At 42.1% G+C, this 23765-nt stretch overlaps 1 protein-coding gene across 1 annotated transcript in view; it reads right to left on the bottom strand.

Annotated features, from left to right (window-relative positions):
* Positions 1–23765, bottom strand: part of LOC308148568 (cell adhesion molecule DSCAM-like) — a gene marked incomplete at both ends in the record, with an annotated part of 93517 nt that overhangs the window by 2759 nt on the left and 66993 nt on the right. The window contains 8 exons of the mRNA XM_080522043.1: positions 6212–6391; positions 8224–8343; positions 9364–9642; positions 12468–12743; positions 14073–14369; positions 15237–15512; positions 17241–17519; positions 20874–21020. Of these exons, the coding sequence (XP_080378169.1) occupies positions 6212–6391; positions 8224–8343; positions 9364–9642; positions 12468–12743; positions 14073–14369; positions 15237–15512; positions 17241–17519; positions 20874–21020 (1854 nt within the window). The remainder of the gene's footprint in view (positions 1–6211; positions 6392–8223; positions 8344–9363; positions 9643–12467; positions 12744–14072; positions 14370–15236; positions 15513–17240; positions 17520–20873; positions 21021–23765) is intronic.

Here is a 23765-nt window from a genome sequence, read left to right as displayed (position 1 = left end):
CAATTTGTTTTGTTTTTTTTTTACTTTTATTTGTATTTTTTATTTTAATTTTTTATAATTTTTTTTAATTATTATTATTAATTTTATTTTATTGTGTTAGTGTTGCTGTCTTGTTCTTTCTTTGTGTTTACTGTCAAGAAGAAAAACGGAAAAATGAAAATAAAGACTTTAAAAAAAACCCAAAACAAACGCAGGTGTTAAATCTGGTGTCGACCAGATCAGAGGAGATATCGAGGAAAAATAAAGGAAATAACTTCCGTTTTTTTTAAGCTTTGAATACAGTCGGAAACACAAAAAGTTGATTTTCAATGTTTCTACTGCGCGTGTGAAAAAGCACAATTCATCCCAACGATCCATTAGCCTGTCGATAAATTCACAAGATGCAGTTCAAACGTCTTTATTTGATTTGTCTTTTTTTTTTTTAAAGCCTTAAAATACGTGAGCTGCATAATATCAGGGGAGATAAACACAAACGCTAAAGTTAATAATGTTTTGTCAAACAACTCTGCAGCACACGTCAGTCAGTTTGTCGGTAATTTCTCCCTTGATTTCTGTGCCTTTAACGGAAATATCTCAGTGTTTTAAGTGTTTAAATCAGTTGACGGCACAATCTGTGTTAAGAAGTCAAATATTTGTTTCATATGTAAAAATCCCAGAAGTTGAATCATCATTAAATTCATTCATTTCATTGTCTAATTGAGCGACAAGAAGTTGTAAAACACAAATCCACTGCATAAACATTGTGCTGTATTAATGTATGTATATGATTATGTATGTATTCCCCTCAGGCCTCGACGTCTCATTTCATACTCGTCTCTTGAGCCATTTGAAGTATTTTAGCAATTTTTAAAGCTGCTGTTTTAGCCTGCGGAGAAATTTTTACCTGTTTTCAACCTGTTTTACAATTTTAGCCGTTTTCCCTGTTATTTTTGAGCCGTTTTAGCAGTTTCATCAGTTTTTAGCCCGGGGATTTCAACCATTTTGGAAAAATAGCATGATAATATTCTCCATGTCTCTTTTCAGTTTTAACTTTATGCTTTTTTTTTTTTTTTGCTCCACTGATTTAAGCTTCATCTCACTTTACCGAACAACAACGAGTCAAATCCGGTGATGTTGACTGGATAAAAACTGCAGCTGCTGTGCAACCGAGCAGAAACACACTGGGAAAGTGATACTGATGAGGGTGTGTGTGTGTGTGTGTGTGTGTGTGTGTGTGTGTGTGTGTGTGTGTGTGTGTGTGTGTGTGTGTGCCAGCCCTGTAATCGTTGCGTTGATGTATTCCTTTAATATCCGGCAGAATTATGGCACGAGGGAGCGAGTGAAGCCAGAAAAAAAACAAAACAAAACAAAACAAAAAAAACCCCACAAAATCAAAATCTCTTTTTAACGGCGACGGAATCAAACCAGAATTTTTTTTCCCCCTCTTCCTTGTTTTTAACCTGAATATAAATCTGCGACTCTGCAGGAGACGCCATCGTCCTTGTTTTAAAGTGTAAACAGACGGTTTTAAATAGGCGTCTCTGCACGGACGCAGGGAAAGAAAGGAGGGGAAGAGGGGGGGGGGGGGGGAGAAAAAGCGAGAGTGTTTCATGTGGAGGTGAGGAGAGCCCGGTTCCTCCACAGCAACCCAGAGGGCAGTGATGATACGCTCAAGCCTGCAGGGGATTGTGGGGGATAGGCTGGCTGCTGATTGGCTACTCCCCTGAGACAAAAGCTCCCCCTTCCCTCCCTCCCTCCCTCCCTCGCTTTCTCCCAGGCTCCCTTTCACCTGGCCAGGTTACCATGCCAACCACCGTCGGACAGTCTCTCCTCCTCCCTCCTCCCTCCTCTCCCTCTCTTTCTCTCTCTCTCTCTCTCTCTCTCTCTCTCTCTCGAGCCTCTGCTCTTAGAAATAGGGCCATTTCTACTACCCAGGAATAGAACCTGCCATCGATTTCTACAGGATCAGGAAGAAGTTGATGATGATGATGATGATGAAGACGACGACGACGACGACGATTACGCAATCGCACCGCGAATGTCGCAATGCAGGAATAAAAGACAAAACCAAGATGAGAAACGGTTAGAATTAGCCGAACGGTGGGAGTCAGGTGAATATTGATAAATAACAACAATAACAACAACAACAACACATGATTAGACGGCAGCGTGGCGCCGTTCATGTGCGATCAAAGGCCGGGGGGTCGAACGCAGAGGAGTGAGGAATCTAGATCACGTCGGCGTCGTGATCCTGGATTTATTACCGCCGCCAACGAAAGGTTACGTTTTTGTTGTTTTTAATTTATTGGCTTGTATGTATGAATTTTACCAACTTTTCGCAAAAAACGGCTCTCCTAAAATTGCATGAAATCTTCAGGGATGATTCGTCATCATCCGACGACCAATCGATTAGATCTCGTGACGTTAACGACGAACCGTTTCCGAACGAATCCCCCAAAAAACTGCGAGAAGAAGTCCCACACAACGCGGACGAGAGAGGCGAGAGCAAAGGAGATCAGCGTCTGTTGCCATGGAAACTGTGCGCTCTACCGAGTGTAGCTCTAGTTTGTTAAAGAAACAAGAACCTCCCAGGCGGAACCTGGTTCCTCGATGTGCTGATTAGTCACACTGACGCATCGTTTGTGCATTTTTGTTTCGGGTTTATTACGAAACGCTGAAAAACTATGTAATTTCCATGAAGGGCCACTAGTAGGTGCTGTTTTTTAAGAAAATAAAATAAAACCACACAAGTACACACACAAAACGACACTATATACATAAACAACAGGAGAACACAGACATTCTAGTGGACAGACGACCAAGTCAGATTGTTATTATGGTGACTGTCAAAATAAAAGTACCAGAGTCACGACACCCTGGAGGGAAACGTCAACGTTCTTCTACTGAGCAGGTTAGAGGTTAGATTAGATTCAACTTTATTGTCATTACAAATGTAACGAAATGCAGTTTCGCATCTAACCAGAAGTGCAATATCGCAAGTATCAGATATTATATACACATACACACTCGCATATATATAAATAATAAATAAATAGGGAACAGTGTGAAGTTGCTATTGCTAGAACTCGACCAGATGTGGTTTCGCTAATTCCGTTCGTCAGTCTGCCGAAATTCAATGCGCTGCGCTTGGTAATTTGCCACCGGCCTCATTGCCTTTTGACCACGATGAGGAGACCTGCGACTGACGGGCGCCACAATCTCATGCGAACCCGGTCGGCGTCGAAATACTGAACGTCTTCGGCGATAGAAAACGAAACCTAAACCTCACAAAACGTAACCAGGGAACAGCAGCCGCCGTTTTTCCGCGCGTTGCCCGGCGGGCCACCGGGGGGCGCCAGATTAGAGGAGACGGGGAGGAGACTCTTGCCCCGGGGGGGGGGTGTGTGTGCTGTGAGTGGGCATGTGAGGAGGCGGGGTAAGGGGGAGGGGTGGAGGTGATGACTGGTTCAGTGGCCGCCTGCAATGTACTGAAATAATTCCCTTAGCTGCACAATTGGCTCGGACGCGGAGCCGGATGCTAAACACGCGCCCGCGGACTGGGTGGAGGTGGACGGAGCGGAGACGGCTATAAGAGGAGTTGTGGTGGGGGAGGAGGAGGAGGTGGTGGGGGGGGGTGGGGGGGGGGTTAGATCCTTACGGTCAGAAGCATGCCGAGGAGAGCGCTCAGGCGAACCGCAGGGGCGTTTAGCGCGGCGCTACGGCGCGGAGCCTCATTACGCGGCGCGGCCTCGCCGCGGCGTCTGCAGACATTATGATGTCTAACCGGCCTGATTGGTCTTAATTGGCCCTGATAAACATTGAGTGGCTGTTGACTGACTCTGATAGCATCCGCTGTGAGTCGCTAATGAATCGACTGCGCTGCATCCGTTTGTGGAGGTTGTAGGGGTGGGGGGGGTGGAGGAGGGTGGGGGTGGGGGGTAAACGAGTGCACTGGATGATGTAATACGACGCTGGTGACGGTGGAAACAATAACCAAAGCGTTTCACCAGCTGAATGGATCATTATTATTATTATTATTATTATTATTATTGTTTTAGCAGCGGCTGCACCGCCGCCTCGCGCTAGCTCCCCCCGCGCTGCGCGTCTGACCCGCTTCCCGCAGCGCGTGCAAACGATCGACTGTTTACCGACGCACCAGGTCGCGTCACTCGCTCAGCCAATAAACCGGCGGCGCAGATCAACGCCGCTGCGTCACGTGACGCTGCGGCGTGCGTCAGGCTTGTGAGCCTCGCTAAATCGGCTCCTAAAGCCTCTTAAAGTCGCCGCCGCTGGTCCAAGTGGCGAAGTCTGGCCTGAATAAACAACATGGGGGAAGGAAAAAACAACAACAACAACGAAAAAACTAAAAAACTAAACAAAACAGTACCGAGTGTACAGAACGTCACAGTGAACTACATTGTACCTGTAAAGTAGGAAGAAGCCTCCAGGGTTAATAAGCACACACACACACGCACACGCACACACACACACACACACACACACACACACACACACACACACACACACACACACACACACACACACACACACACGCGCAAAAGACATAAAAAGACAAAAGATCAATAAACGGCCTGTGTGAAACCTCAGATCTCTGCGTTTCCACGTTTCTCCGGGTTTGTTTGATCCACGTCGTCAATTAAAAACAAAAAAAAAACAAAACCAAAAAACGAGTGAATCCACTTCTTCTGCATCTGACGAAGGCTAAAGCAAACGACGCCGCAGCTCGTCTTCACCGCCAGAGCTTCTCCTCGTGGTTTTAATCCGTTTCCAGCCTGCAAAACGCGGCATTGCGGTGGTTTTATTAAACAGTTTAAACATCGTGAGGAGGCTGGTGTCAAACTACACGCCTCCCGTTCGACGGTCGTCTATTAGATAACCTCACGGTCAAACATTCATTGAGTTCGACTTTTCTAATTCTTTATTTTGTTTTGTTTGTCAACAGATTTCGCTACATGAACTAACAACTATGTTCACGGGAGTGTCGACGTAAATAAAAAAAAAATAAAAAAAGCGTCAGGTTTCATTAAAATTGGATTTATGTTGAGATTGTTTGGTTTTTGTGAAAACAAAATTTGCCAAAAGTGTCAAGTGAAAGCGCATCGGTTCAAAATAGTTTTGTATTTAAACAACAGCGTTTTGAAAAAACTAAGGAGTTGGTGGGGGGGGGGGGCATGTGGTGGTGGTGGTGGTGGTGGGGGGGGGGGGGGGGGGGGTTTCAGACTCGATAAGAGCCACGGGGGTATTGAGCTTCATCATCTTGCACCGACTGATCAGAACGAGGCCACAATAGACCGTGGAACCGTCCGTCTCCAGCCGAAGATTCCGACGTACATTTATTTTGTAGCCCCCCCCCCTTTCACCCCCCAAAAGAGAGAACAAGCTCTTAAAACTGTGTTGCAGCTTTCAGCACCTCTCTGTTCGAAGGACCGATTAAATCATGTATTACGCTCATGGTTTATTAATTCCTCCGGCAGACTGAAGGGGGCAGTGTGGGGAAGTGCAGCGTCAATATCATAACCACTGAAACATTTGGAGGCTTTTTTTTTTTTCTTCCTTCTTCTTCTTTTTCTTCTACGTTGCGTCGATAAAACCCCATAAGACACTCCGACGAGTAAAAAATTCAAACAGATGTGCAAATGTTTTCGGCGTATCTGAAGGAAATATGACTATTCCATGATGCAACGCCGAAAATAAATAAATAAAAATAAATAAATAAATAGATAAATAAATAAAACGGCTTTTCTATCTACAAACAGCCAGTCATTATTGTTATGGTATAAAGATGAAGTAGGACTTCAACGTTTCAGTGGTGCTTCGTGTGAGGCGCACGGAAACAGATAACCCCCCCCCCCCCCCCCCCCCTCTTCCTCCTCCTCCTCCTCCGCCCTCTTTTCCACATGGCAGCTCCTGCCTACATGCAGAATTCAGGGCTTAATGGAGGGGAGCTAAGTCCTTGGGCACACGACCAGATAAATGCTGCGCTCTCTCCAAGCGATGGCTGCCCGCGCCGCTTTCGTGGGATTCACTGGGGCAGAAAGTGGCGAGCCTGAACCGCGGCGGCATCGAGCGGCCCGCTGACCTCGGGCGGCGCCCGGGCCAGACCTCCGTGATTCAGATCACCGGTTCAACTCAAATGCCAACAACAACAACAACAACAACAACAACAACAAGAGAGAACGTAGAGCTCCTCGGTTTCTCGGCGGCGACTCACTTTTGACGTTGAGGTACATGGACTTGCTGACGTCGGCGCCGACGTCGTTGCTGACTCGGCACAGGTAGAAGCCGCTGTCCTCCTCCAGCACGTGTTTGATGAGCAGGGATCCGTTCACCAGCACCTCGACCCGGAAGCCTGAGTTGAGGGCGATGGACTTGAACTGCGGGACCCCGGCGCCTGTTCGGAGGAGCAGAACGCTACGTCAGTGCGAGGAACCGGGAGGAGGACGCCGACGTCCACGACCGACGAGCTCTTTGAAATTCTCAATATTTTCTTGGTGGTTTTCTGACATTCTCAAGTTTCTAAACTTATTTATTTATTTATGTTCAATTATTTATTTATTTAATTATAATGTATTTATTTTCATTTATGTTTTTATTTATTTATAATGTATTTATTTTCAGTTATTTATTTATTTATATGTATTTATATTCAATGATTTATTTATTTATTTATATGTATTTATTTGTTTGTATTTATTTTCAATTATTTATTTATTTGTATTTATTTGTTTTCAATGATTTATTTATTTCTATTTATTTGTATTTATTTATATTCAGTTCTTTGTTTCTTTGTTTAATTTCATATAATATTTTCTATTGCGTCATTTAAAATTTAACACCACGCCTAATTATTTTAATTTCTTTTAAGACCTCAGTATTTTACTTCTGTTTCTAAATGTCTTGTGTTTATTTATTTTTCATTTTTTTAATAATTCTAATAGTTTTACTCTGGTTCTGATGTTTCCTCACTTCATCCCGACCGACTTTCATATATATATATTTATATTTCATATATGTTGTATTGCTTTGTATGAAGACTGAATTGACTGATTCCACCTTGAGAGCAGGTTTTCTAAAAAAAAGTAGTTTTTTTCAGTGGCTCTGAGCACCGTTGTCATGGAAATGGACCCCAAAAAAGCCCACCGCGAAATGTTTCTGTTTTCACGTGTAAACAGGGCCTTCGCCTCCAGCTTGCTAAATTATTAGAAAAAAAAACAGAAATATAGAAACATCAACAAAAAAAAGAGATGAAACTAAAAGATAAATTGAAAACAAATAAAAGTGCATCAACATGTCGGCTTCACGAGCGTTTCATGAAACACCTGAACGCAGAAAACCGCCATGTCAGCCAAATCAATTCTCTCAGTTTCCAGCCCAAACAAGGTAAAACCCACACACCTCAATAAATAATAATAATAATAATAATAATAATAATAATAATAATAATAATGTTAATAATAATTATAATAAAATAATAAAACAATAATAATTAAAAAAAAAAATAATAATGATAATAATAATGATAATAATAATAATAATACAAATAATAATAATAATGATAATGTTAATAATAATTATAATAAAATAATACAACAATAATAATAATAATACAAATAATAATAATAATGATAATAAAAATAATAATGATAATGTTAATAATAATTACAATAAAATAATAAAACAATAATAATAAAAAAATAATGACAATAATAATGATAATAATAATAATAATAATAATAATGATAATAATAATAATAATAATAATGATAATGATAATAATAATAATGACAATAATAATAATAATAATAATAATAATAATAATAATAATGATAATAATAATGGGTTTTGTGGGAAAATAAATCAAGAAACAGGTCAGCTACAAGTCACTTGTGAATAAAAGACGAATAAGAATGGGGTTGCATTTCCCCGCAGTGTGAACGAGAGAGAGAGAGAACTGCTGCTTCCTCTCTTCTCACTGAGCACGTTTAGACTTGTGGTGGGTGTTTTTTTATTTTTTTGTATTTTTTTACATATTCAACCTCAAGGCTGTGGACATTGTCTTGTGCTGCTGCTCGCAAAAGAGATTATCCACCGTGGATAATAAGCTGTAGGACCAAAGAGGGAAAAAAAAAGAAGCTCGATCGTTCAATTGAACATGATCGTCAAACAAGAAGAAGGGAAAACACTTTGCAGACATGTTGAAGTTTCTCTGGCGAGCGTGTTTACCTTTGGAGTATTCCCACTGGATGGTGGGAACTGGATAGCCTTGAGCCGAGCAGTTGAGTATCACCGCCTTTCCGTAGATGCCGTCCTGGTCTTTCGGCTGCACCACGAACTTGGGAGGAACTGCGAGGGCAGAAACGTTCCGATTAGCGTTCTGTCGTTTCGCGGGGAGGATCACGGGGCGCGGTTTCCGACCGCGGCACCGGCGCGAAAAATCCGCAAAAAATATATAAAATATAATCGTCCACGGTGGATTTTTTGAGTATTTTAAGTATAATTTGGCAAAAAAAAACTATTGTAATGTACAATATTGTGTATTTTCTAAGCATCTTTGATTTGGCAAACAGGATTTGTTGGAGCGAAATAATAATAATCTGCTTTATTCATGAGTTTAATTCTGCTGAAAAGTGAAAAATAGGATCGATGTTTGTTTTATAATTATTTCCCCATATTTCCACACCATGACTCAGACATGGAAGAATGAGGGAGTTTATAATAAATTGAGGGAATTTTTGGTCTGATTTTAATATTTTTTAATGCTAATTTTTAAGTTCGTTTTTCATCAAAAGTAATTCCCAAGAATCTATTTACATGCGCTTGTTCAAGAGAATGGTGAACAAAGCGAAATGAGTATTTTTGAGTATTTTAAGAATTATTTGACAAAAAAAAACAATTCTAGTGTACAATATCGTGTATTTTTAGCATCTTTGATTTGGTAAACAGAGGATTTCTTGGCGCGAAATAATAATAATCTGCTTTATTCATGAGTTTAATTCTTCTGAAAAGTAAAAAATAGGGTCGATGTTTGTTTTATAATTATTTCCCCCATATTTCCACACCATGACCATGGAAGGATGAGGGAATTTATAATAAGTTGAGTGATTTTAATATTTTTTAATGCAAATTTTAAGGTAGTTTTTCATCAAAAATAAGACCCAAAAATCTATTTACATGCACCTATTCAAGAGAATGGTGAACAAAGCGAAATGACACTATACTAAATATATATGGAAATATACTAGATATATAAAAAATATACAAAATATCAATTAGACGTAACAATATATCAAAGTACATTAATTTCTCTAAAAAATCTCATCACGGACGAGTCGTCCGTCCGTCGCCCCCCCCCCCCCCCCCCACCTCTGACGATGAGCTGGCTCTGGTGCTCCACCGCCGCCGCCTGGTTGCGGGCGATGCAGGTGTAGTTGCCGTTGTGCATGAGCGTGAGGTTGGAGATGCGCAGCGAGCTGGTGAAGTCGATGTTGTCGATGGTGACGCCGAGGCTGGCCGGGATGGGCCGGCCGTCCTTCTGCCACGTGATGAAGACGGGCTGGTCGCCGGACATGACCACGCAGGGGATGAAGACGCGCTGGCCGATGGAGAAGCGGGGGAACTCGAACGGGTGGATGGTGGGCGGGACTGCAGGGGGGGACACGGCGGGATATGTTAGCGTTAGCGTAGCACATCGTAGTAAATCGAAATGGAAAAAGAAAAACTTGGAAAGCAGTTATTATCGTTTGAGTTATGGGAAATAGAGAGTCTGCTATATTGACTTTTAAACAATATTGCCTGTGTTTCACGTTTTCCAGCGTGAAATAAACCCGCAGATCGAGTCACTTCAGTTCATATTTGGTTCAAATGTAGTTCAAATTACCACCATCCTGCTATTTTCTGTGAATTCAATCAATTCTTCAATGAAGATCGATTTACGAAACAGTACAGGATGCCCAAAATTAAAGGTTTTTTTTCCCACTTGAAAATGTGTAAAAATATGTAAAAAACAAGTTTAGTTTTTTTTTTTGTAATTCTTCTTCTGAACTGCATGATTTGTCTTCCCCTTCAGTAAATTGAAGGTTTACATATGTGACGATTTACGAAACAGTACAGTACATTGCAGGACGCCCAAAATGAAAGTTTGTTTTTTTTTCACTTGAAAATGTGTAAAAATATGTAAAAAAAAATATATTTTTCTTTTTGTAATTCTTCCTCTGAACTGCATGATTTGTCTTCCCCTTCAGTAAACTGAAGGTTTACATATGTGACGATTTACGAAACAGTACAGTACATTATAGGACGCCCAAAATGAAAGTTAGTTTTTTGGGGGGGTTTTTTCACTTGAAAATGTGTAAAAATATGTTAAAAAAAAGTTGCGTTTTTTGGGGGGGAATTCTTCTTCTGAACTGCATGATTTATCTTCCCCTTCAGTAAATTGAAGGTTTACATATGCGACGATTTACGAAACAGTACAGTACATTATAGGACGCCCAAAATGAAAGTTGCTTTTTTTTGTTTTTCCCACTTGAAAATGTTGTGTAAATGTAAAAATATGTAAAAAATTTTCTTTTCTTTTTTTTTTTTGTAACTCTTCCTCTGAACTGCATGATTTATCTTCCCCTTCAGTAAACTGAAGGTTTACATATGTGACGACTGAGCCGCTCGGTAAAACGCTCCCGCCGAGCCTCATTAGCCGCCGCTGTTGCCGCCGCGCACGGTGGCGGCGTTGTCACGGCGGCGGCGGGATCTCCCCCCCGATCAAACGACGAGCGCGTAGCGTCGTCTCTCTCGCTCTCCGGGGGGACACTGTAGCCACCGTGAGAACCAGATGCTTCGGGAAATTAATGATTTAAAACAACATTGGAATAAGCGGCACTTCAGCGCTTATTTAATTCACAACAAAATAGGCATAATGGGCTCCTGGGGATTCCCTCTTGGCAGCGGCGGAATGCTAAGCAGCCGAGAGGCAAATTAGCCGAAGCGGAGTAGCGGCGTAGCTTTGTGTGATCCCCCCCCCCCCCCTCGCACACTCGTTAGCACGTCGAGAGAGAGAGAGAGAGAGAGAGAGAGGAGGTGATGGAGGAAGAGGAGGAGGAGGTGTACTCGCAACATCCGACATTTCAAATTATGCAGCGTCATTGAAGACGGAGGGCCATCTGAGGTTAACGCCGCTTCGTATTCAGATGAGCTGCAGATAAAGCGAATGACGGAGAAGGTGCTTTGTTTTTTTATTATCTATTTTTTTGTTTTTATTTAGAGATACGCAAATATTCCTGTACATATCTCCCGACAATGGGGTTTTTAGGGATTCTGGCGGGACGCTTCAATTCATCTTTCCAGCGTGACGAGCCGGCGTCAAGAGCGCGGGGGTCAGCGTCGCGCGGCGATAAAGAGAGATTCCCCTCTTTGATATTCAGCGGCTGAGAGATTAATGACGGCGCATTCCACCGGCCGACTCGGCAAAACAGCGCGGCGCCACGCCGCGTGAACGCACACCTCTAATAAGTAGCTTAAGCCGCTTGCACCGACGCTACAAATCGTGATGGGGTTGTCTGTGACCGCACGCGGAAAGTCCCACGCCACGAATGCTAACGGCTAACATTAGACCGACCGACTGAGACTTGATTAAGCCCCGTCGCTTTGATCTGTGTTTGTTAACGCTACTTAAAATAGATTCATCGATAGACTCAATTAGCCAGTGATCAACGACGCGACACGTTCAGGTGATAGTTCTGTCCAACAAAACTCATCCTGGGACGTTAGTGGAGTCGCTAAAATCGACTCTCGACCCAGTCAGCTCTTTAAAGAGGCTTTGAACTCCCTTTGAGGACTTGTTTTTAAAAATGTTTAAAATTTTTGGGACGTTTGTGTCGCTTCATATTTGTAGGCGCTTGGAGCACTTTGAGATTTTTAAATGAAAAGTGCATTAGAAATAAACTATTATTATTATTACGACTACGTCTACTACTAAGAAGAAGAAGAAGAAGAAGAAGAAGAAGAAGAAGAAGAAGAGGAAGAAGAAGAAGAAGAAGAAGAAGTTTGTGTTGTTTCATATTTGTAGGTACTTGTACCATTAGGAAATTAGAAATAAACTATTATTATCATTCCGACTATCACTAAGAAGAAGAAGAAGAAGAAGAAGAAGAAGAAGAAGAGAAAGAAGAAGGAGTAGAGAAGGAATATAACTCGATTTAAAGTAAAACACTGGGATTTATCAAGATATGAGCAAAATATGCTGATGTGATTGAGAAGTTTCTACGGAAACAATCAAGAAAAATCACTAAAACGGCTGAAAGTCACTTTGTCTGAACCACAGCTTGAAAAAATTCAACACTATTATGTCTCTTCTGGTTCTTAGGAGGTTCCGAACCACCTAAACTCCATCCTGCTCGTTATTTCCTCATCACGCCAGCGCGGCGTTTCCCCTCCCGTCGTTCTCCCCCCCCCTACAGCAGAAGGAAGCCCGGTACCTTTCACAGTGACGTAGACGCTCTGGTGGGTGGAGAGCTGCGGCTGCACCAGCACGTTGCAGGTGTACTCGCCCTCGTCCACGTCCTTCTGCACGTCGAACAGCTTCAGGGTGCCGTTGTTCTCGAAGGCCCGCTGCCGGTGGTTGTAGGGCAGCAGGTTGGAGTCCTTGTACCACTTGATGGAGTAGTACGGGTAGCCGATGACGCGGCAGTGGATGTACATGTCGCGCCCAGCGATGGCAGTGAGGTTCTTCATTGGTCTGATGCTGGCAGGCCCTTGAAGGACACATTGGAGAGACAACTCTCTTAAAATGATTTTGAGGCAGGGGTGGTGGTGGAAAAGAAAGCTGTGCTGTGCGTGTTTTTTACGACACCGCAAGGTTTTACATGCCTTGATTCGTTCTGAGAGCAAGAAAAGAAAAATACTGGCAAGATTTTTTATTCTTGTTTTTGGGGGGGGGGTTGTGTTTCAGAATGCCTGAGGGAGTTTCCTTCCCGTCCCGTCTCGACTTTGAAGTAATGGAACACGTGGGAAGTCGAGAGAACACAAGAAACCTTGAAACACGACTTTAGCGAATGCTCTCGGCAAATAAAACAGCCAACTTCGAGAAAAACCCAACCGGGTCCCGAACCAAACACGACAATGTGTCGTTAATCGAAAATAGGTTGTATCGCTCTGACTGTCCAAAACCACTTTCTAGACTTCCCGTCGGCGATATCCGGCGAGTTCCTTAATGACTCTACAACAACACAAAATCTGATTAAACTGATGAGTGTAAGAATCTCACGAAAGTTGACTTGGGAGAAATCTCATTCAGATGGACCGAACGAAACCCGAACGTCTTCTGCTTGAGTCGCCACAGGGCGGCGTCAGAAATACACGACGGTCAATGTATTCCACCTCTCATTTAAAAAATGGGACTTGTCAGAACCAAGAAGTCTTTTGCCACTGCCTCGCCAGAACATCATCGTTTGCCTCCGCTGTTCAGTCAAGAGAAGATGGCAGCCATTACTCACGTTAAGCGCACCTAAAAAGAGCCAACAGAGGAACCACGAGCCTCCCACAGCTCACGGACCGTCAGGCAAATGGACTGCCGGGTTTCTCTTTAAAGCACCGCGGAAGACAGTTTAACTGCGCGCCGCAGCGTACTTTGAGCACAAGCATATCCGAGGTTGCTACCGTCTTTAGCACGATTAGGGAGCCAACGATGTGAGAAACGGTCATTACGCTTCCCCCTACAATGGCACCTGCAGAGATTTATCTGCATCGCCTGGCTGCATCCAGCATCCGGCATCCGGCAGACGCCGGATTTAGCCCCGCGGCACGCAAGAGTGAACACAATCAAATTAAAGCAATCAGACGTACGGAGAACGTAGCGTCCGCTCTCCGCAACAGAGGAATCCTCAAAGGCTCTTCGCCCAGCGCAGGAGTGACCAGAACAGTGAGACACCACAATGGCGTCCCGGCGTAGAGGCTTCGGGGAGGACCGGAACCTCGTCAGGCACTCTTTGGAGCCGATTGGAATGGGGATCGGAGCAGAACGACTCAAGGCATGCTGGAGTGTATATGTGATGGTGTGCTGGAAGAGTTGATCTGACAAGCACCTCTTACGTTTATTCGCGCCTGGTAGGAGACTGTCCCGGCCGAGTTGTTGCAGATGCAGCGGTACACGCCTCCGTCGGGGACCTGCGTCTGGCTGATGTTGAGGTGGCTGACCACGTGGCCCTCGCCGTTGGTGTAGTAGGAGATGCGGTGGCGGCTGTCGCGCACCACGGCCTCGTCGTCCAGCGTCCACGTGACCCGCGGCTCCGGCGTGCCCTTCACCGTGCACGACAGCGACACGAACTCGTTGATGTTGTAGACCTTCTCGCTGAACGAAGCCAGAATCTTCGGCGTCCCGTCTGGAGGGGGAGGGGGGGGGGGGGGGAGAGGAGGACACGATTGAAAAGTGTGAAATGCAAAATCTTAAAAAAAAACTAATAAACGACAAAAAAAACCCGCTATTGCGCAATAAAAAAACACTTGGAAAAAGGTGTTAAAATATGCTTAAATAGGGTTGAAATTATATCGTATTTTCAATGATTACCCAACAAAAGTTGAGAATAACTTTAGAAAAAATGCATCTCTTAAAATAATTCAAGCCATTTTTGGTGCAAAAGTGCAAATAATTACAGCCGTTATTAACTAAATTCAATGATTCATAATATACTGTATTAACATTATTACCACTGCAGCTGCCATTATGTTGTAGAATAGGATAGAATAGAACCGATAAAGCCAGCTGCCACGTGTAGGACACTCTACCGTCCACTGGGAGCAGTATGGGGGTTCAGTGTCTTGCTCAAGGACACTTCAACAGATGGACGGTGGAGATTGGGAATCAAACCTCTGACCTTCCGATTGAAGGGCGACCGTCCAAACAATATTTTAAGGTACAGCTGCATTACATTTCAAGACTCAAGTATATTTGAATAAATCTGATGTGACTTCTTTTACATTTTGTTTAGCTTTTCTCTTTTGCATGACTTCTGTTATATTTTGTTTTATTATCTGTCTCTCTTGTGTCGCTGAGTAACTTTACGGGTTTTACGGGCAGAAGCAAAATATAAACCTTGAATTCAGCCTAGACCCATTTCGGCTACGGATATTGTAAAAAAAAACAAACCAACAAAAGAACACGTGTGCGGGAAGTTTTAAGAAATATAAACTTGAATGCACAAAATTCAACTTTTGCACTTCAACTGTACCCGAAGTCAACCCGCTCTGACCTTCCAGTATTACTTGGACGAAGTCCTGAGCCGACATCTTGCCGTGGCGGGCGAAGCACTGGTACGCGCCGCCGTCGCTCTTGGCCATGCCGGCCATCACCAGGTTCTCCCGGTTCTGGCCGGTCATGCGGACGCTGTTGCTGGGGTAGATGAGCTCCCCGTTGCGGTACCAGGACAGCTGGTACTCCTCGGAGCCCGTCACGCCGCAGGACAGCGACACCTGGCTGCCCACGCTGCCCTTCACCTTCCGCGGACTCACCGCCACCTTCAGAGGCTCTGCGGGGGGGGAGGAGGGGGGGATGGGGGGAGGGGGCGGTCAAACTCAAACTCTGACCGTGTGGATCGGCCTCGTTCTTCGTCGAAATCCCTCACTCCCTCTTTATTTCACATGAATCTACCTCAACGAGGAATATTTCAGCAAGACAGAGGAGCTTGTTTGAAGACGATGCATCTGAAATGTCTTGTCAAGTCAAATAATCTCGAAATTATCTTGTTTTGTTCGGTTGTATTTTACAAGAAACAAGGTTTATTTGACATTTCGTGAAGCAGATAATCTCGCTTTAAGAAATACACTTTAATTGATTCAAGTGGATGCATTTAATTTGAAAAACACATTCGTGAGAAAACAGCTGCACTTCAAAAAGTTCCTCCGAAAAAAAATAAGAAAAAAAATATACTAAAATAAGAAAATGAATACTTAAAATAAGCAAAATTATCTGCCAACAGAACAAGAAAATTTTCGAAAATAATTCTAGCCCCATATGACCCAGCGTGATCTTGAAAACAGCATTTTTGGACTCAAAACAAGTATTATTTTCAAATCTTGAAATAAAAAGATTGAGCTTATGAAATGCCAGTTCAGGTCCTTTGATTGCTGGTCAGTCGTCTTAAAATGAGAAAAATGTTTTAAAGCCAAACAGTACTTATAACTAGGTTTTAATACTCAACACCAAGACCAGTCTAGCTAATATGAAAATAAAGTAATAATCATCTTAAAACTAGAATAATAGTCCTAGCGGACAATTTAGTTTTAAGCAAAAATGACATATTAGTCAAAAACAAGTCATTTGTCACTTAATTTCACTTAAAAGTACAAGTTTGAATTGCAATTTAACATGAAAGGCAAAAAAAAGTAGGTGTCTACTTTTGAGGTAAATACACAGACTTTTAGACACAACTGACTCTAAATGCTTTCACACTGTGACTAAATATAAGGATTTCCAGTGAAATGTGAAAATAAATTAAACCTCAAAACGCTTAATTTATTTCTTGTAATCCTATTTTTCCAGTAAAAGAGCCTCAAATCCAGAGAAGTGCCACTGTAATGCAACTCATAATAAGTTGAATATGTATTAAATGGAGATGAAAGTTTTTAAAGCAAACGTATATTTTTGAGTAAAAAGGTACACATTTCTTTTAGAATTTCTGTCTTATTAATCCCAGCGGACAATTTTGTTTTAAGCAAAAAATGACTTATTAGTCAAAAACAAGTAATTTTTCACTTAATTTAAGAAAGTATATCTGGCCTAGATTTTACTTTTTGCAGTGTAGGATGATAAAATGAAGTACAAGTTTGAATTACAATTCAACATGAAAGGCAAAAAAAAGTAGATGTCTACTTTTGAGGTAAATACACAGACTTTTAGACATAACTGACTTGTCTTAAAACACGACGCTTCTAAATGCTTTCATATTGTGACTAAATATAAGGATTTCCAGTGAAATGCTTGATTTATTCCTTGTAATCTTATTTTTCAAGTAAAAGAGCCTCAAATCCAGAGAAGTGCCACGACAATGCAACTCATAATAAGTTGAATATGTATTAAATGGAGATGAAAGTTTTTAAAGCAAACGTCTATTTTTGAGTAAAAAGCTACACATTTCTTTGAACATTTGTGTCTCATTACAAGGCAGAAAGCCACCTTGAAATAAAATAGTTTTTTTCCCTCATTTTGAGCGGGGCATGTTTTTTCCAGTGGGATGTTCCCAAGGTGAGGCGCTCACCTTTGACCTGCAGCCTCCCGACCACCTCGGCGTTGCCGTAGCCGTTCCACACCTCGCACACGTACGTCCCGGTGTCGCTGGCCTGCGCCCGCTCGATCAGCAGCCCCGTCACGCTCTGCCGGAAGCGCGTGTCGGGCTCCAGCGGCCGGTTGTCCTTCAGCCAGCGGTACTTGGGCGCCGGGTGACCCGAGGCCTTGCAGGGCAGCTCCACCCGGTGGGACGCCATCACCTCACGGCGCTCGAAGCTGTCCAGGATGTGCGGCGCCGAGTTGGTGGGATCTGTGTGTTTATTGGGGGGGGGGGGCATCAGAACATCCTCATGAAGCAGGTCTTCAGTCTGCTACCCGGGATAAACATCACTTTGCTCTGAATAATGCGGTGGCCCTGAAGTGCAAACCACAACAACAAATTGAAAAACACAACAACAAATGAAAAAACACAACAGCAAATGAAAAAACACAAAAACAAATTGAAAAGTACAACACAAATGAAAAAACACAACAACAAATTGAAAAAACACAACAACAAATTGAAAAGCACAACACAAATGAAAAAAACACAACAAATTGAAAAACAGAACACAAATGGAAAAACACAACAACAAATTGAAAAAAAACACAACAAATTGAAAAACAGAACACAAATGAAAAAACACAACAGCAAATTGACAAACAACAACAAATTCAAAAACACAACAGCAAATTCAAAAACACAACACAAATGAAAAAACACAACAGCAAATGAAAAAACACAACAAATTGAAAAACAGAACACAAATGAAAAAAACACAACACAAAATTGAAAAACACAACACAAATGAAAAAAACACAACAACAAATGTGTTTTTGAATTTGCAGTTGTGTTTTTTCATTTGTGTTGTGTTTTTCAATTTGTTGTTGTGTTCAGTGATTTGTTGTTGTGGTTTGCACTTCAGGGCCACCGTACAATAATCACTGATTACAATCTACATCTGTTTTAAAGCTGCTGAATCGTGAAAACATCAATCAAACACACAACACCAGTACAGTTTTACCCAGAGCACCTGGAGCAAAAGCTCAAAAAGTGCAAAAAGAAAATCCCAGTTTAGGTTATTGTTATTTAATTTTAATATTAATATTGTCATACAGTATGATGGTAATTACAGAATACATACAGACTTTGGTGGAGGTTTTTATTTTCAATATATTTTACATGTTCGATTCCTCCTGCACTCAGAAAAATGATGTAATTTGATGGATTGGACGCCTGTCTGGGGTGGAACCTGCTTTTATTCAATGGAGACGGAATAGAATCAAATAATTTTTACGTCTTTTTAACCATTTTCAGACACTGAAGTTGATATATGACTTATATGTGTGTATCAGTACGTATTTCTAGAGAGAAGTGTGTGTATAAAACATCAGCAAGGTAAAGTACTATACAGTAGTCAATATAGTGTATTGTAATTACATCGTGTATATTTCAGTGTGGATTTATACACCTTTAGTGACGTGTTTATTAAAGATTCATTAAACGTCATTCAGTGATTTCATAGTCCAAGATGATGTCCAGTTGAAATGTGAATAGAAAGATAAAAGTAGAAAGTTAAACCCCGAACAGAATTAAAATCCGTCCTAAGAACCTGGATTCTGAACCAAACTAACGCGTTTCTCAGTTAAACTGGAGGGGGGGGGGGTGGGGGGGGGGGGGGATGAGGGGGGGGGGGGGGGCAGTCTGGCAGAGTGCCGCTGACCTTTATCACATGTCGTCCTCTCTTTAATTCAAGAGTTTTTTCCTCCCCTCCTTGTCATCCTCTGTTTTATTCAAATGACCCACATGGCCTTTTTGTAACCGGCTCACATTAATGACCATATGGTCGTCCGTCACTCGGTCGCCGTTTATTTCGGCCGGCAGAATCAACAGTTGAAAGCCTGTTGGACGACGTGACACCGGAGGGCCTGTTCACTTCGGCTTTATCGAGAACGAGACACACAGGGAAAGAGCTTTTTTTTTTTTTTTGGAGTATTTTACTGGAAAAGATCGTTCCGGATCTGGACTCTTATTTTTGTCTCAGACGCCGAAAAGCGCAGCAAGTTCTGCGTTTTCACTTGGAAAACGCTGCTCGTCGACTGTTGGAGTTGTTCTATAGCAGGGGGCGGCAACCTTTAATGCCCAAAGAGGCATTTGGTCCCGTTTCCCACTGAACACAACACCCGGAGAGCCGCACGCATTTTATTTTGACGGTCCCACAGGAAGACCATGCCAGGACGACACGACACACGAAACCTCCTTCACTTACAACTAACAAACTAAACTACACAACTAAATAAACACAACACAATTATTAGCAACGCTACAAACCTAACATAACCCCCAATAATTACATTTAACACACGACAAACAGAAACTCCCATAATGCATTGCAGCTATTGGCTCCTTTATCGCTACACATTATTAAAATGGAAGATAAATGTGGGAGATGTGGATTGTTAGAACCATGAGTGTGATGGTGTGTCTTTAACGTCCTGTAGTTGTTGTGTGATTCACTAGAATGTTCCGTCACTCTCAACAAGTCTGTAATGAACCTCCTGGAACTGTCGGCGCTCCGCAGCGCAGCGGTTTTACTGTGAAAGGAACAGGAAGCTCCCAGTTGAGCCGCTGTCATGACCTGCAGCCGCAATTCTACGTTCTTCGTGCCGTTATTGTTGCGTAATGACGTCACGTCGCTGCGTCGTTCACGACCCGCCTACATTTTACTCCACTCTTTGTAGCGGGACTGCGCTCTGGGTGGCGCCTTGCCTCCTTACGTCCCTACGGGACGAACTGCAGTGGGACGGAGGCTCCAGGAGCCGCGGGGTGCCGACCCCTGGTCTATAGAATAGCAGTAATCTGCTGATTTTTCTTATTTTCTGCTATTGTTCTGTCAATTATCAAAATCATGTTGTTGTTTGTTTTTCTTTTTTGTTTCTTTGTTTTGTTCTTTGTTTTGTGTCCTTCTGTTTTTGTCTTTGCTATCATTGTTGTGATTATTTTGGTTTTTGCTCCGTTGTTGCTCAGGCTGGTTTAATCTCATGGCAGTTGGAAAATATTTGGATCACTGTTATTATTGTGTTATAATGAGAAAAAAAAGAAAAATGTATGTAGCACTAACAAGGGTATTGTATGTATCTCCCCACCCAGTCTATCTCTGTCTTTCCTCTCCTCTCCTCCATCCTTTCACCCCAACCGTTCCTCAGAATTCCTCCACCTCTGACTCTGGTTTCTACAAAGTTTCTTCCTGTTGGAGGAGTTTTTCTTTCCACAGTCGCAAACAAACCTGCTGCTCATGTGGATATGTTGGGCTTTTCTATTTTCTCTATAAAAGCACATTGGAATGACTGTAATGTATTAAAAATGTCTTTAAAAAAAAAAAAAAAAAGATTATGGGACATAGTTTCCTAGGAATTTGTATTTAATTTGGTTGGTTCTGTATTTCCGTTATCGTGTCGCCCTCCGTCGTTGTTGCCCTGCTCAGTGCAGGAAGCTGCTCCTGTCTGTGTCGTGTGGTGCGTTCATGTTCAAGTCAATAAATCACAGGTCTGAATTCTTAAAAAAAAATAGAATAGAATAGCAGTTGTGATTGAGTTGAAAACTCAAGATGGCGGCCCGTCTTACCCGAGACGATGAGGCGGGCGCTATTGCTCTGCCGGGTCTCTCCTGTGTACCGGTGGCGCGTCATACACCTGTAGTTGTACAGCCCGTCTTCCATCTGCACATCCAGGATATACAGGGCCCCCGTGGACGTGATGAGGAACCGTGACACTGAAAGACAAAAAAAATAAACAGATAAATAAATAAATATGTCACAGGAAAAAAAAAAGAGTATTTAATCTCTGTGGATTTTTAAAAAAACAGAAATCTTAAAAAAAAAAAAAACACTTTTTCTGCAACTCTTTCATTCGTGTTTTATTCACATTAAGTATATTTTGTTATTCTACTTAAAATTAAGTCGTGCCTTTTTTTTTTTTTAGCAAAATAATCAACAGATTAATCCTCTACTTCTTTATTGAGTCTTTATTTGCTGTCGTCCCACACTTTGACAGGGAGGTTTGTCAGTTCTGGCTCTTATTGACACACTTTCCTGATAAGCTACGGCTTCGCATTCAGATTTGCTTTTAGTCATTAACAGCTTGAAACTTCTTAAAATCCTTGATTAGTTTTGAAACTAACTTCTTTAAATTATCCATCCATCTGTGTAGAAAAGAACAGATAAGGTATAAACTGTCTTTCTTTCTTTCTATTAATAATATTTAATACTTAATAATATTTCCCGCCCCAATTTTTTTATATTATTGCTATATTTGACCTACCCCTTTATTTATTTATTTATTGGTCTGTTTATTTTTAGAAAATATTCTATTATTGTTATATTTATGTACCGCTTTATTATTTTTTAATACATTTTTTAAATTGATTTTCTTTTCCTATTAAACATTTCCCCCCCCCCATTTATTTAACAATTTATTGTTTTATTTATTTATTATTTTACTACTTAATTAATATATTGAAGTTAGTTAATAAATGTCGGGAGTAACGTTGTAATTTTTAGATTACTGTAATCCCGTTACATCTCACCATCACATTTACATCAAAGTAATCTACCTGAAGACGTAATCTTAAAAAAAAAACAAAAGTCGCCTTCGCCTTCACTTTATCGTTACGACGTCAGAAACACCAAAACACACGTAAACGAACGTTACGGTTTCGTCACGTCGCCCGACTCAAACAAAAGCATCGGTTACTCTGGATTTCATCACAGGCGACGTCCGGCATCGGCGAACAAACACGGTTCGTGCAGCGCGACGGCGGGATCACACTCACTGTGTGTGTGTGTGTGTGTGTGTGTGTGTGTGTGTGTGTGTGTGTGTGTGTGTGTGTGTGTGTGTGTGTGTGTGTGTGTGCGTTCATTCGTATGCGCTGGATTCGCCTTCTTACACATCGTAAAAGAAGGAAATACAGAAAATCCAATATTGAAGTCTCTTAGCAAATATTTGCAAGTCAAGTGAGCGGCGCCGCCGCGTGTGATCCTCGTCGCCAAACATCCGCTGCAGCCCATTTAGCTGCGCGGCGCCGCGACAAGGCTGTGTGTTGTGTAGCCCGCGTAACACGGCTCGTTATCGTGTAGCTCATCGCTCTCTCTCTCTCTCTCTCTCGCTCTCTCTCTCTCTGGGGGAAACCATCTCTCACACAGGTTCTCTCTGTTTTTTTTTCTCTTTCTTTTTTTTTTTTTTCCTCTTTCTTTTTTTCCCCCTAAAGCGCAGCGAGCCGGGATCACAGAGCACTTTGATAAGCGATGGCTGCACAGGTCGGATGTGCTAATGTCATGCTAATGTAATGCTAATCCGCGCCGACACGCGGAAGCACGTGGAGAGAGGTAGTCGGCGTTTATGAGCGCTGGCTGCCGCCGGTATTTCATGTCACCGGTGATGGAGAAGCCTGTCTGGGATCAAATGGGGGCCGCCGCACACTGTGGGGGAGGGGGGGTGGGGTGCTTTATGGGGTGTTGGATTACCCTCATTTGGGCCTGTCATGACAGTTTAATGCAGATGAAGCTGGCAGTGCAGGACTGAAACACTGGAAACAGTGGAAAAACATTTGATCGTTTACGACACGGCGATCTGTGGATAAATCAGCAGGAAACGCAAACCAAGACTGTAGCGGAGGTCATATTATTCAAAATTCATCTTTTCCAACAGTAATAACCAACGAAAAACCAGCCAATCAGGAATCAAACCCTATATAGTGTCATCGGTGGGTTTTAGCCAATCACAATCAACGGAGGCTCCTCCTCCCCCTTTGACTCCTCCCACAATCAGGCAGCTCTGCTGAGTACTTCCTCCTCTTCCCATAGATGGGCGTTTGTGGGGGCGGAGCCAGTCCAGCTCACACAGACACAGCAGATTCAAGTTGCTTGGGCTAATATTTACTTTAGAGCAGTAGAATAACTATATTCATGTTCATCTTTGTGCAAGATTAGGTTTATATTAAGAAGACGAAACAAATAATACTAAACAATCTCAGACTTGAGCTTCACCGGGACATTTTTACTTTTTTTTTTTTTTTTATGTCAAGATGGAAATTCCTCCGGCTTCACGTTTGTTTGACCCTTGGGAAAAAAATTACATGAATAAGACACTTTCTCACTTTAATGTTTGACTTTACTCTGATATATATATATATATATATATATATATATATATTAATTAAAGATAGAAAAATGGAAACTGGTCAAATAAAAAAGCTTCTTCTTGACACAAAAAAGGCTAAAACAACACGAATTTCATTGAATTGAAATATTTAGAAGTAGTTTTCATACAAACTGCTCATGATTTCCATAATATTTGCATTTTTGTTTCTGAAATGTTTACACAGCAACTTTTTTTTTGGGAAAACGCTGAGGTCAGCATGCTAGGGAGTGAGGTTGTGGCCGTTTTCAAAAAGTTGCGCTGGCTCCGAGCGCTGTCGTCGTGTGAGCAGACACACGAAACACAACAGAATATTCTACGT

Source organism: Blennius ocellaris (assembly GCF_963422515.1).
Source record: "Blennius ocellaris genome assembly, contig: SCAFFOLD_135, whole genome shotgun sequence".
Taxonomy (NCBI): Eukaryota; Metazoa; Chordata; class Actinopteri; order Blenniiformes; family Blenniidae; genus Blennius; species Blennius ocellaris.
Note: the sequence above shows the minus strand (reverse complement) of the source record. Positions and strands in the feature narration are given on the sequence as shown.